The sequence below is a fragment of the Tigriopus californicus genome, chromosome 4, assembly GCF_007210705.1.
Source record: "Tigriopus californicus strain San Diego chromosome 4, Tcal_SD_v2.1, whole genome shotgun sequence".
NCBI lineage: Eukaryota > Metazoa > Arthropoda > Copepoda > Harpacticoida > Harpacticidae > Tigriopus > Tigriopus californicus.
The window spans coordinates 7,797,835-7,811,386 of NC_081443.1; the positions used below are offsets into that span (position 1 = coordinate 7,797,835).

The 13,552-nt window shown below is 41.1% G+C and overlaps 1 protein-coding gene and 1 long non-coding RNA gene across 2 annotated transcripts; both read left to right on the top strand.

Annotated features, from left to right (window-relative positions):
* Window positions 1-5,887: 5,887 nt before the first annotated feature.
* On the top strand, window positions 5,888-8,721 carry LOC131878804 (uncharacterized). The gene is made up of 3 exons (XR_009373067.1): window positions 5,888-6,078; window positions 6,143-6,813; window positions 8,506-8,721. It is a non-coding gene; the product is annotated as an uncharacterized LOC131878804 (long non-coding RNA).
* Window positions 8,722-8,728: 7 nt separating this feature from the next.
* On the top strand, window positions 8,729-12,529 carry LOC131878798 (uncharacterized). The gene is made up of 4 exons (XM_059224923.1): window positions 8,729-11,194; window positions 11,265-11,412; window positions 11,653-11,772; window positions 11,845-12,529. The coding sequence occupies exons 1-4, from the start codon at window positions 9,169-9,171 to the stop codon at window positions 12,032-12,034; spliced, it is 2,484 nt and encodes an 827-aa protein (XP_059080906.1). The 5' UTR covers window positions 8,729-9,168; the 3' UTR covers window positions 12,035-12,529.
* Window positions 12,530-13,552: the final 1,023 nt, after the last annotated feature.

Sequence of the window (13,552 nt, forward strand, 5' to 3'; positions counted from 1 at the left end):
GCCTTGGACACATTCTTGTACTTTCTTGAAATTATAACTTCATATTAATAGAGGACAACTCTAGTTCTAGAGCATTTTAATTGAAAAAGATGTTCCGACCCATAGGTAAGTTACTTACCTCAAAAGTACATCGTGACATCATTGCCTTGTCTTTTCAACAACATAACACCTGAGCTGACGCAACGCCCGACAACGATCAATGCTGACTGAATGCCAAACCTGTCTTTAAATTGCATTTACAATTGCCATTGATAAGCGATGAATTTTTTTTTGACATGATATCATCTATTATGTTGATTATTTCTTATACACTATTATGAACAATTATACTTAGCATCACAAAGTTGAAGCCATACCAATAACTAGCCAAACACCGGCTTGAAAAATTAAACAATAAATGTTATTCAAACCAAAGTGCAAGCAACAGATTATGAGCTTTTTAATAAAGTACTAGTAAGTGCGTTTTCATTGACAAGTTTTACTGTTTGAGGTGAAAAAGCTGAATTTTTAATGCAGGAAAAAGTGTTGTTTTGTTTCTTTTTTGTTGACTTTGCTTATGCAATCGATGTGTCATTGCACCATACCTTAGGCTTTGAAAAGGATTGAAAACGTGAGAGGTTTTTATAAGATGGCCCAGGTGCAAAAGATCGTATTAGGACCCTTATAAGTCTAATTTATATATATATATATATATTTTGCGTAAGTAAGATAGTGTATTCATGAATTTAGGTTGCGAGACAACCAACATGTTTCTTCCCTCTAATACTCATTTATCTTTTACCATTTCCTTTGTTCGATTTCTCTCCGATTTCATTCGCTTCTTGTCCGTCCTGCGAGACAGACCATCCCCATAATCGATAATAAAGTTCTTAAATATAAAGTGCATTCACTTATTGGAACACGACATCATTCCGTAAGCTATTCCAGCTATGAACCGCTTGTTGCTAAACTTACGCTTGGCAAGGTATTTGAGTCTGCCTTTTGTCTGAATTCTGTAGTGGGAGAAAGAAGTACAGAAATTGCTTTTTGAGACATAAAAAGTTTTTGACAATGGCCTTGATAGCTTATTTTACTTTTAGCTTTATCAATGAGCAATGCCTAACAATAAAAAACCAATAAAAAAAGTAGTTTTGTACATACGTCAGAATTTTCAAGTTTTGCATTTTCGGACACAATTGATCAAGGAAGAAAGAAAAATTTGAAAGAAAAATTGGGCCAGTGAGAAAACCGTTTCTTCGCTTTCAATCATAATTGAAAGTAAGTTGAAAAGGTAGATGCTGATTTTTATGCCCATTTAGAACAAGGCTAACAGACGTTGCTTGCAGGTAGAGTGCCCGCTTTCCAACATTGAGTGTTAAGATGGTAAAATAAGTCATGAATGTAAAAAAGAAGTATTGTTCTCACAATGGTTCTCTTCGCCGTTTGAAAGCTGGAGCCTAATGTCTTCAAAAATAGTCAGATCAACTTTCATGTAATTGCGAAAAGTTCCGTGACTGCCAGCCAGAAAGAAGTAGGTAATGTAGTCAATGGGAAATCCTGTTAAACTTACTTTTCATATTATCTCTAATTTTTCAATTTTATTTGTATTAGCCCTTCTATTGAGGGCTAAGAATGTCAAAAACAAGTGGATCATTTTAAGAACACGCTTTGACCTAAAAATGCGTGTCCTAAATATTAATGTTGTGGAATTAATCCAAGATATATTTTGGTAGAATTGTTCATTTGTTGACAAGTGGAGAAACTCAAAAACCCAGAATGAGTCTTCCTCAACAAGGAAATGCTCTGCAAGTAATAATCAAGTTATAATCAAAAAGTCAATCTTGATTAAACGTGTACATGAAACATTCTACATATATCTTAAAGAATATAATTTCACTCTCTGGCAATCATAATCGCATAATGGCACCGTTTAATGAAGCAAAGACAACAGCATCAGTATTTTATCTTAAATTTTGTTCCATTCAATGTTCCATTAAGATAACACATTATCGCCTGTAGAGTATTCTAGGGGCATTATATACGAGCTAAGCAGTTTGCTGATTCAGCACAGAAATCTCAGCTCTTTCGGTTAATTACTTAACCAATGCTACAAGAGACAATAGTTGCACTTCGATGACGTAAAATGTCCCTTGTACGGCTGGCCTTTCCCCGTGCCTTTCCCAAGTCTTTGACCATGCATGATGTCAGATTAAGGTCGCCCACAAGAGCAATCTCTATCAGACTGCTAGAAAAGTAAAAAAATCGATTAATCGAAGGAGCGTATCACTATAGCAATAATATTGATAAATCGGAATCTAGGGAACTCGTGGGCAATAAGACATAACAACCAAATGAATTTTCAAATGAGAAGTGGACAAAATTCAAAAAAATTGAGATGGATACCTTACATTTTGTCTCAAGGCATCAAATGGTGTGCAAGGAAATGTTGTTTGGCACATATCGAGCAAAACAATGCAACATTCTGGTCACCTCTAAAAAAAATGAAGTTCAAGAAATCTGGTTCAACGGCAACCAGATCGATAAACTAAAAATAATGCTTCGTCCCTGAAGCCGTCCAACTCTGAAAGAATCTCCGAGACGAGTTAAAAGTTGAAAGAAATGGCAGAGGTTTCAGAAATACTTTTAACTTTTAAACAACTTTGAAATATTACCTTTCTCAAAACAATATTTTTTTGAAAATAGATAGCCCCAAATACGTACATACATCAATCAGTTGCATGATTATATTTCTTTTGGGGTTATTTTTATAATGAATGGAAAGAGTGCTCTCTAATTGGTTCGGGTTGTCCCTCGAGTTGAATAGTTAGATCTGTGTCGGGTTGTCCGGGGAGTGAAGAATTTCTCTGTACTCAAGTAGGAACATACGGGATGGGTTCGAGGTCATCGAGGAAATTGACAAATTTAGCAGTTGATATACAATTCCAAATTAGGCTTCATACAGAGTTTACCTTCTCTATACTCCAACAAAAAAAAATGTTGTTTTCACCTCAAGCAGAAATTGCTGAAGTTTGACGATTCGGTTGTGCCAAAGAGCTGAACCGGGGCTCGTTTTTATAGCTGTTTGCTCGCACGTAAAGACGATATTGAGCACCTTTATTTCGGGTGGTTAGCTGTACTGCTAGGTTCTTTGATGATAGTCCTTAGAGGGGAACTCAAAAGTCGTCTTCTATAAGTAGTCCAACGAAAAATGGAGTTCATAAAGATATGAACCTATTTAAATACACAGGTCTGCTTTGCGCTTTACATGTGGAAATCAATTTTCAGGGCCAACTTTAGTTACACACTCCACCAGCAAATTTCAAGACAACTTCAAATCTTGAAGATTGTATGTCGAGTCAGAGCATAGTTGACTTGAGGTTTTGTTCATCTGAAATTGGTTGACTTGATTGATTATAGCTAGAAATGTGTATAGTTGATCTGTAAAAGAGCCAATAATCATCTCTCGTAACAGGAATTCTTTTATAGAGTATTCCCACTCATTGGCCGCCTCATGGTCCCTGGTGCAAGTTGATAACGATTCTTATGGGAAGGCAACTTGAAATAAAATAGTATTTAAGAAAAAGTCAGATTGGAGGGTGGTAATCAGTCGGGATTGAATCTAAATATCCTCCTGCCATTCCAATGCAGCACTCACTAGTAACCCTAAGACTATCTGTTTGGAAGAGGGTAGCCTTCCGGTATAATTTGCCTGCACAGCTACCTACAACTTTTATGCCTTACCTCTGGAAGAATTTTCACATAGATCAATTGACTGTGGAGTGACATCTATTGGGATAACTTCCATGATATTTGAATTTGCCCCTCAACTTACGGACTTTGTCGTAATTTTACCATTGGAGGAGGTCAACCGACTAAAAGCTGTAAGTAAGAAAGCTCTCTGAGTTAAGGTTTGGACGTTACCCAGAATGAGCAACTGCTCACCACTTAGGCTAGTGTATCTTCATACCGGTTGATGTCCAAGCCCCTAACTCCGAGGTACAAGCTTTAAAAAAACAGGCCTCTAGACTACTTACAAATGAGGTACTCGATAGCTCTTAAAAATGGGTCTCGGAATAAGGAAGAAAACCGGTTAGTGCCATCCTCTCGAGTTCCGCTCGACATAATAGCAGCATTGTTTTCTCGGAGTTTTTTTAGTTCGGGTGTTTTGTTTACCTTGGTTAGAAAATAGCTAAATGGTAAATGCCAAGAATGCTGGTGCTTTGCCTAAAAATTCCAAATTCTTCTTCAAGTATATCCTCGAAAGCAATGGTTCTGCTCCTGAATTGGAGAATATGGAATGAAGAGTTGACAAGTGTTATTTTCTGCCGAGAAATGAACGCTGTGGAAACGAAGTGAAATGGACAGAGATCCAATGTTACATAACTGATATCTTAAGCGCTGAAAGCTGATCAACGGGCACACAGCATAAGAAAGATCTAACTCCCCATGAATATATTATTCACCAAGAGATTGAGATGTGGTTGAAATAGGCCTCATAGGCATTTTCAGATATAAACGTTTGGCAAGTCCAGTGGTACAAATATCTAAGAGAGCCCCGTGTCAAAACGGATTGGAACATAGATACGGGGTATTTTCTGTCTCGTCAAGAGTCACCAATGTTTGATCTTTGAACTTGAATTAGCACACACCACAAATGTATTGCAAACCCCAGTCAACAACTAATTTTCCAAGTAAAATTAACTATCAATTAGTATACAACACACAAACAAATGGACCGGATCTATCCTCTATAATCATTCAGAGCAAAACAAGGGATGATTCTAAATTTTTCCTCCCCACGGACTACATATTTAAGGGAGATTTTAAAGGATACCGTGATCTTTTGCAGTATCGATTTATTCCTTTGGGTATTTTTTAGCTTTGCCACCAGCACCTCGTTCATGCATTTGTCAAGGTGACGATGAGTCATCCTTCTCTCTCTCAAATTACTGAATCGCTTACTATGGACCTCAATATTTGTCGCTCGCTTGTTCCATCTTGGGACATAGGAACAACGTAAAATGTGGACCCTTTACCCCAAGACCAAAAATAAACGCGAGTAAGGTCACAAACCTGAAACTGTTGGCTGATTGTCCTCAGAACCTTGAAGGTCTTGACTTATTTTGATAAGCAATGCGATATTTCCGATGCCTTCGCCACGCATTGCTAGCGAATGCAAAACAAAAACATGAATTGATCAAGGAATACTTTCAGGGTGGAATAGCAGCGAGAGGTCAGATTTTGAAAGAAAAGTGTATTTTCCCATGAATTGGTCAAATACCAGATTAGTCATGTTTATATTTGTTGAAACGGTTGCAGTACAAAAAAGAATGTTTCTTAATCCGCTTTTAATTTCTTTTTCCATCTTTTTTTTAATGTTATGATCATAAAATACTTCAGATTGAATGGAACGTACTGATGAGTTGCACATCCATGCCAAAGTTGTCTGTGAGTAAATCGTAAAGCGCTCAATGAAGATCAATATATAATGGGTAATGCATATTACAATTCGATTTGAAAAAGGACTTCCTTTTGCTGTTCTACCTATGGACTTCAACATTACGACAGTTCCATTTACCAACATCTTAAATTAGGTTGGAATGATTTGATCGTCTAGTCATGAGGGGCGCTTCGGATGTTCAAAATACAATTTTATTGCGTAGCTGTACAAATGATAGCAATCTCATTCTCTAACCTGCACTTCAATAATAAACCCTAACTTCATATCAGGAGCCACTACTTCTATTAAGTACACTTCTTTCAACGGGATTTGACAATATTTGCAGTCTTCCCTACTGGTATGAGTCACACCATCGCCCTTCGGGAAGCTTGAAGTCAACGCGACAGCTCTAGGGGAACCCTCCAAACAGCCTGCTGCTCGTGCTATGTGCCTCAAGAGCCAAGCCACCCACTGTCTAAAACACCGACTGTACTGCAGTGGAGAGCCCCCGAGTTGTCACTGATAGTGAGTGTTCTTTCTCTATCCCAAAGTAGTTTCCCTCAGATTGGTGAGTCACCACCGTCCTCGTCGAACTTGCCACTGACGGCCAGATCGCTCGTGGCTTCAACGAGGTTCCCTTCTCTCTCAAGTCTACAACAGTAAAAGAACGCCGACAAGGAAGAAGGGACCTTTTCATATATGATTGGCCGTTTTCTCCTTTAGTAGATCCCCTTCTGTGCCTCCAGCACGGGTCCAGTATACATACATAGAGTGTACATAGAGACCATGCTCGGATTCAACACGAGAACGCTGAGGGTCCGTCACACACTGTGGCACGCTCCAAAATAGAACGACGACGGAGATCCCCCTCGTAATGACGAACGCACTCATCGGGAGGCAGCCTTCATCCTGCTGCGACTTGGGAGGACACCACAGCCTTCCTCAAGTCCAATTTTCCAAGCCATTCCGTCGTTAAACCGTCACGAGAACGAAACCCACGACCGGCAAGGTTCGATTGGCGTTGAGCATCCTTGCCAGCATCAGATCAAGCTCGCCAACCATCATTTGTCTGCTGTACATATGTGGGGAATTTTTGGAGGGAAGAGGAGGTACACATCGTGACGGGAGGGTGAGTGGTCCATGTGAGTCAGACTTTCGTCGTTGCTGAACGGGTTCCACATTCAACGATCTTGAGCCATCCATTGAAGCCAACTTGAAGAGAGCGAGCTTGCGGCTTTGCCTGGTCGGTGGTGGAACTTCACGGCAGGCATCCTCCATCTTAACCGACCACCATCCATCCCCACCACCACCACCACCACCAGCAGCCACTGGACCTGTTTCTTCGCTTATGGCTTTCTTCCTCTTGGACCCTTGGACGGGTTGTTCTGCATCTGGTGAGTGAGAAACAAGGGGACCAACCAGAGGTACCAGAAGGAATTCTCCGGTAGAGGAGAACAGGATCGGGAAGGAATCCTAAAAAATGCGCTCGAATTCTCCTCCAGTAAACGTACTCGTACAAAGACGTAGCAGAAGGATCTTCTAAGGCTTGAGAGAAGATCTCCATGAACAGTGCACAATGAAAGCTGCCGACATCAATGCTTCTTAGGGAGCCCACGGACGATTCTCTGTGAGCAATTTTTGAAAGGGAACAAGCTCCAGAAAGAGTTGAACTCGGTGTCATTTGAAAATCCATTTGCCATCGAGGCGTCGCGTGAACAGTGCATTTCAAGGAAAATTGGTAAGATAAGCAACAACGCTAGTGCATAAATGTGGGGAGAGTCAGGTTACGATCTCGGCGAGATTGTTTCATTTGGCTAAGCGTTAAATGCGTCAATAACACGATCCTTCGTCAATTTGTCCAAAACATGACTAGTCATTTCATACAGATGCTGGTCACAAATTGAACCCAATGATCAAAAATTTACCGATTTGCCTATTGTAAGGAACGGTGCGATTTTTTCACTTCAAAATGTTGTTTTGAAATACTTGTTTCTTATTTACTAATTTGGATGCACTTTAAGAAGATTGACGCTGTGTCAAATCACAGTCTTTCCGTCGAAAGGCCTGGAAATATGTAAGTCTAATCGTTATTTTACAATGGATTTAAATGCCGTTCACTTGAGTTTGTATGTTATTGACGATGGTTATAGCAGTTAAAAATGAAAGATTTGGGAAATGATGATACTTTTAATCCGTCCGTTGTGCTAACTTTATCTCAACAATTTGGGAAAAAATTGGCAACACAATCAGTTCTGAAATTCATGGACGACCAACAGAAATTACAAGAATGAATGAAAACGGATCACGTATTTTTTGCCAAAATGAAAGTTTGAAATGCGTGACCTAACATCCAAAATTAAGATTCTTGAACAAAATTTGGCCAATCTATTCGATCAAGTTAGGCGTAATAGTTTTCGTTTCATTGTTGGGTCGAAGAGTAATTTGAACCGAAAAACTACATTTATCGTATTCAGAAACTGACAAAGATTTTGACACCCTCCTGAGCTGTCTTTGATGTTTATAGCTGTGATTGTAAAGCAAGCAGGTTGAGTTCTGTCTATTACCGTACATTTAGATCAAAAAAGAAAATGATGTTAATTAACTGAATATGAGGGAGAACTACAATAAAGCTAGAGGAGTTTAATAAAGTACTGAGCAGACCAAACCAATACAGATGAAAATTATAAACCACCTGGTGATCTCATAAATTGATTCCCAAATTTCCCAAAGCGTAAACTGCAAACTGCCAGTGGATATTTTTTTCTACTCTTACAAAATCATGATGAGTTGTAACCAAACCACTTTTCATGCAGCACAACACAAGACTAATGATCAATTTTGATGGAAGCGAAAATATTAATATCAACGGAGAACTCAAATGAGGGCATTATTTACCCTCTTTCTATCCATTTATCCCTTCTTCAGTGAGCCTCCGAGAAAAGAGGCAACTGAATGGAACAAATAGCTGCTGAATACACATTGCTTATTGGTAGAGTTGATGTTCTCCTTTAGATATGAAGAAGCACTGTGGTAAACTCTGAATCTCTCGAGACTAATCCTCCGCTTCTCGATGTTACTTTCCACAGTTGATTGTTCCAACCAGGTCGGTCGGACTCTGGTTCCACATCAAGGCAACAACAACAGCAACAAGAACTAACAGGGAAACAAATAACGGTTCGAGATTGGAAAGCCAAGGAAGATTCTCCAACACATAAAACAGAAGATCAGGCCAAAAGAAGACTTTATGGCTTTGACGGAGACGAGAAATGGTCCAAGTTTGCATCTTCGACAGATCGGAACTCACTGGTTCCACATCAAGGCAACAACAACAGCAACAAGAACTAACAGGGAAACAAATAACGGTTCGAGATTGGAAAGCCAAGGAAGATTCTCCAACACATAAAACAGAAGATCAGACCAAAAGAAGACTTTATGGCTTTGACGGAGACGAGAAATGGTCCAAGTTTGCATCTTCGACAGATCGGAACTCACTGGTAGTCACAAGTGTGAAGACGTCGGGATGGAAAAGACAAAGGAGGCTACAGGATTTGGGATCGAGAAAAAATTCTCCGAGCTCGGATGAAAGAAGCACATAAAAAGACGGTTCTTTAGACCGAGTCTGATGGGACCAAAGTGGGAAGAAACATCGTGATTGATGATAGTGTTATGCTGGGCTATGTGCAAAGGCGGAGAAACGCATTAAATATTTCATGGAATGGGATTGGACATGATCATGTAATCTGCTGACGATGTATAGGAATAGAAGTCGGGGTTGTCTGATTGAAACTGCCTTCGTTGGAAATGGCTCAAGCAACGAGGATCTGGATGAGGTGGATCGAATAGCCAACCATCCAGTGTTGCGCAGCAAGCCTCATATCAACCAAGGACCAGCCTGGGAAACGTCCTTAAGGAAATCCAGATCCGAATCTGGAACTGGCCTTACGGGCAAGCGTGTCCATAACCCGTTGTCAGGTTCTGTGATTGGAACTTGTCATGGAGGTCTGGGCTTATCGATATGGACGGGGACACAGTCCATTCAAGGATCGCCAACCAATGGCAGCCTCGCCCAAGGAGGTCATGTCTTTGGCAGAAGTCGAGGAGCTAATCCTCGAGGTCCAGTGGCTCAAAGCCGCTTGTCCAGATCCACCACTTTCAATAATTGTGTCCCGTCTTCACCCGTCAGTGGGCATTCTGCCACATCAAGTTGGGTGTACAACCCAAACACGGGGATGGGAGCTAAAAGTGCCCCCTCTACACCGCCCACGTGGTCAGCTTCGGGCCTCACGGACCATTTCCAACCCGAGTCAAGGCCACTACGAGGCCCAAGGCTTCTCAAATCCTCTGAGGAAAGCGTTTCTCAAAGGAGCAGCTCCTCGTCAACTCAATATGTCGTTCATGCTGTGATAGAAAATGTCCGCTCATCGTCAAAGAGAGACTGTTTTACGCCCCCACCCGATTTGGGTGCCAAACCCAAGGATATGTTGTCAGAAACAAAGACTCCGCCCAATACTGCCCCTCTGCCTGCCAAGTTTAGCCGCCTCCCACAGAACTTGCTGAGGAAACAGCAACGAGAATTGGATATCCAAAGTACCGCCGACTCATCTTCCAACAATGAGGTCTGCATGACAAGTAGTGGAGCCAAATCCCCCAGTTCATCTCTGCGGTTTAAACTTCCACTCTCATTAAGGGCTCGAATAAAACTTGATCGTGAGGATTCGAGTAGCGCGGAAAGTACCCCGCAAAAGCAAAAGATGCCTCCAGCCCTTTCGACCGGTCAGTCACGTTTAGTCAAGAGAGGCATGGAGGCCAGCTCCAGGCCGAACCTTCTAGTCATGGCTCCAAAGCCTATTCAGGACCTGACCACTAAACAAAGTTCAAAGTCAAAATTCTTTAGTAGTGGTGAGAGTTCATGCTCCTCGGCCATGTCCAGCTTGGAATCCCTTCGAAGCACCACGTCCGATGGTGTGCAAAGTCTCATGAGCTCAGAGAGTGGAGCCGTGAGCTCCATGAGCTCGCAAAGTTCTGAAAATTTTCCTTCCAAGCCCACTTTGGATCTAGGCTACTCGCGCCATCCCAAATTGGTGACTGGGGGAGTGAGTTCCAAGTTCCAAGTTTTATCACCAATCTCGGACAAGTCCCAGGAACAATATTCCGAGGTGTGTGACCCCGGCGGTAATAATAAAACGCCGAAAGTTTCTCCCTCCTCCACACTCACACCATCCAGCATAGAAGCGAACACGGTGATCGATAATGAAAGCAGAGTGACTTCAGAGCACTTGAATAACAATGTCTTCAACGATAACGATGCGTCCTCCGGTTCAAAGAACGCCAACGACAATGAGTTGCGAATCCAACAGGCTTTGGACGTCCCATGGGACATACCCAAACTAAAAAGAAGGCTTCAAGGGCAAGGAGGCTCAAATAGGAATCTCAACAACTTCGTCCAACATCGCAGAACCTTGGAACTGCAGGGATCGGACAGTGGGATCTCCCTAGACTCTCAAGATCTCAAAGACATGAAGGAATTGCTCAATGTTCCATGGGACATGCCCAAGCTGAGGAAAAAGACTCAACAGCCCAATTTTCTCAGTTCCCGTCCTCAAAGTATGAACATTGACCCACCCACCAGGAACATTAACATCGTCTCGAACTCGCAGTCATCCTCTTGCCAAAGTAGCAACGAAAACATGGTCCTCCCTCAACCTGTTCCACCTCCACCTCCTGGTTTCGAGGACTCGGGTGATGAGTTCTATTTGGCCAATAACCAATTCAGAGGTACATTTGGGCCAAACCATTCCTCTAAATGGAGCCATTAATGAGAATGATATTTTTTTTTCTTTTCTAGGCACTCCCGAGCGAAAAGCCCGTCCAAAGATGACACTTTCCTTTGGAATAGATCCATCGTTGAAGACGTTAATGTTTGCAACAAATAGTCCTTTTGGTCTCAACGATTGCGAGGATGTGGATCCTAATTTACCCCTGGATAGACAAGAGTAAGTTCCCACTCCCGAATCTGCCAATATCTTACGTTACTACAAGTTTTTGGAACGAAAGTGTTATTTTAGTTATTCCACTCCCCATGACAGGTGCCTTTCTAGAGTCAAGTTTTGACTTTGCCTTGACATTCAAGGCAGTATTTCCCTCAAACTCCCTTTGAAGTCGAAAGCAAAATTCACTTCTATTTTGCATAGATCAATCATCACACGCTCAAAGCTCCCTTTGTGGCTTTTCAGGTGGTTCCATGGAACCATAAGCAAGAGTGAAGCTGAGGAAAGACTGACAGCCCTGACAGAAGGAAACTATCTGGTTCGAACATTGGATTCAACGCGACAGGAATATGCTTTATCGCTCAAGTCAGTCTTACTTTTAGGTCTACCCCACATGTCTTTTCACACATCAAAAGCTTATTTTTTATCCTATTACAGGAGTGCTCGAGGCTATATGCACATGAAGATTCGTCGAGATACCCAGACCCGGGAGTTCCAATTAAGTGATTTCAACAAGCGTTTCATGTCTGTGCCACAAATGGTTCATCATTACACTCGAAACAGGTTGCCTATCAAAGGAGCAGAGCATATGTGCTTGAAACACCCTGTTCGAGAGCAAATGCTATAAGTTGCTCTCAGAGACAACGCAACCCTATGAAACTGTCGTAATACCTTTGGACCATGTCAGAAGCTTGTTCCTGGTTTCAAGAATGGTTCATGGATGACAGCAGATGGAACACTTCAAAACTATGTCGTTTTGCCACATGATTTTGACTAAAGAGAGAAGCAAATGTAGTGAAAACATAGTTAATCTAATTGCTATTCTTGTTGACGAGTTTAATCATGCAGTTTCAACGTTCATAATCTTGTGGAAACTTCCTGGATCCTGGGAATATGAGAGTCCCTGAATTGATATCTCTGGGAATCATGGAAATCCAAATTGCACAGTAATCCTCCAAACATATCAAGTCTACATTGTCCAAGAAGAATGCCATTCCAATTTACGAATCTTTACCATTCGAAACGTAAACTTAACAGAATTGCCAGATGTATTGTTTCCCATTATAACGTACAATAGCCCGCTGTGATTTGTTATGACGTAATAAAACATGAAACAACTCTCCCCTGGACTAAATTGAAGCAATGAAGAATAGTAATTGGCCGACAACTTTGAAAGATCCGCATCCGAGCGACGACATGGTGAATAATATGACCTATTTGTGGATGATTACCACCCTTTCCTCATCTGATCGCAGTGAGCCGTCCATGAGGTTGCGTTTCAATTCCGACCAATTTTGAGCAAAATCGTGCTTGGTGAGACGGTCATAAATAAAGAACTGAATTAAACTCAAAGCTACACGTATATTTGAATTGATAAAAACAAAACCAAACATCTTCTACCGATTTGCTATGCCACTTTTAAAAGTCGTGGGGCATCTTCAACGTAACATGGTTTTTCGTGTTGGGAATAATCTGGCAGCTTACCAAGTTCCAGATGATAACCTTATATAATTTATTTCATCATTGTCAGATATTGTCTAGGTGATGGCAAGTCAAGTGCCACATTCTGACTTTAGATAAACAACCAGGTTTTCAGCTTTGCAACGCTGGTTGGAAAGCTGTTTTGTAGTCTCAAAAGTAGTCATAGCTTAAAAGTTTGATTTTCGATCTAGAAATTTCGGGAGCAAGGCGACTATTGAAATGAAATAACATGATTGCGATGTAAAAATGAAAGTCTTCAGCACTGCTGTTATAAACGCTTCTCAGCCAAGAAGACCAAAAAACGATATAGAAACCGCTCTCCAATCAAAAAATGTCCACCTTCTACTTTTCGAAAACCTGAGTTGTACATTGAGCTTATTTCTACAAAATATCGGTAAAACGAATAACAAATCATAAACCTCAAATAACTCTGTTACATGACTGTAGCCTGTACATATGCTTACACATTAAAGCAATACGATTTGATTAAAAGTCTTGACAGTAGAGATTAGTGCTGGGACCAAATCACATTTCAAATCAAAGCTTGCCAGAAAACGTGGAAAGAGAAAGTACCCGCGTATTCCATCGTAACGCAAAAAGCAACCCTGGTTTGACGGAAGAAAAATCAGGGTTAACTTTGGAGGCTAACTCACGGGTTTCTGAT

Excerpts from the sequence above, each read along its gene's own strand:
- LOC131878798 (XM_059224923.1), top strand. The coding sequence starts at position 9,169 with ATGTATAGGAATAGAAGTCGGGGTTGTCTGATTGAAACTGCCTTCGTT. Across the intron at positions 11,413-11,652 it reads TTACCCCTGGATAGACAAGA|GTGGTTCCATGGAACCATAA; the intron begins GTAAGTTCCCAC and ends GTGGCTTTTCAG. Across the intron at positions 11,773-11,844 it reads GAATATGCTTTATCGCTCAA|GAGTGCTCGAGGCTATATGC; the intron begins GTCAGTCTTACT and ends ATCCTATTACAG.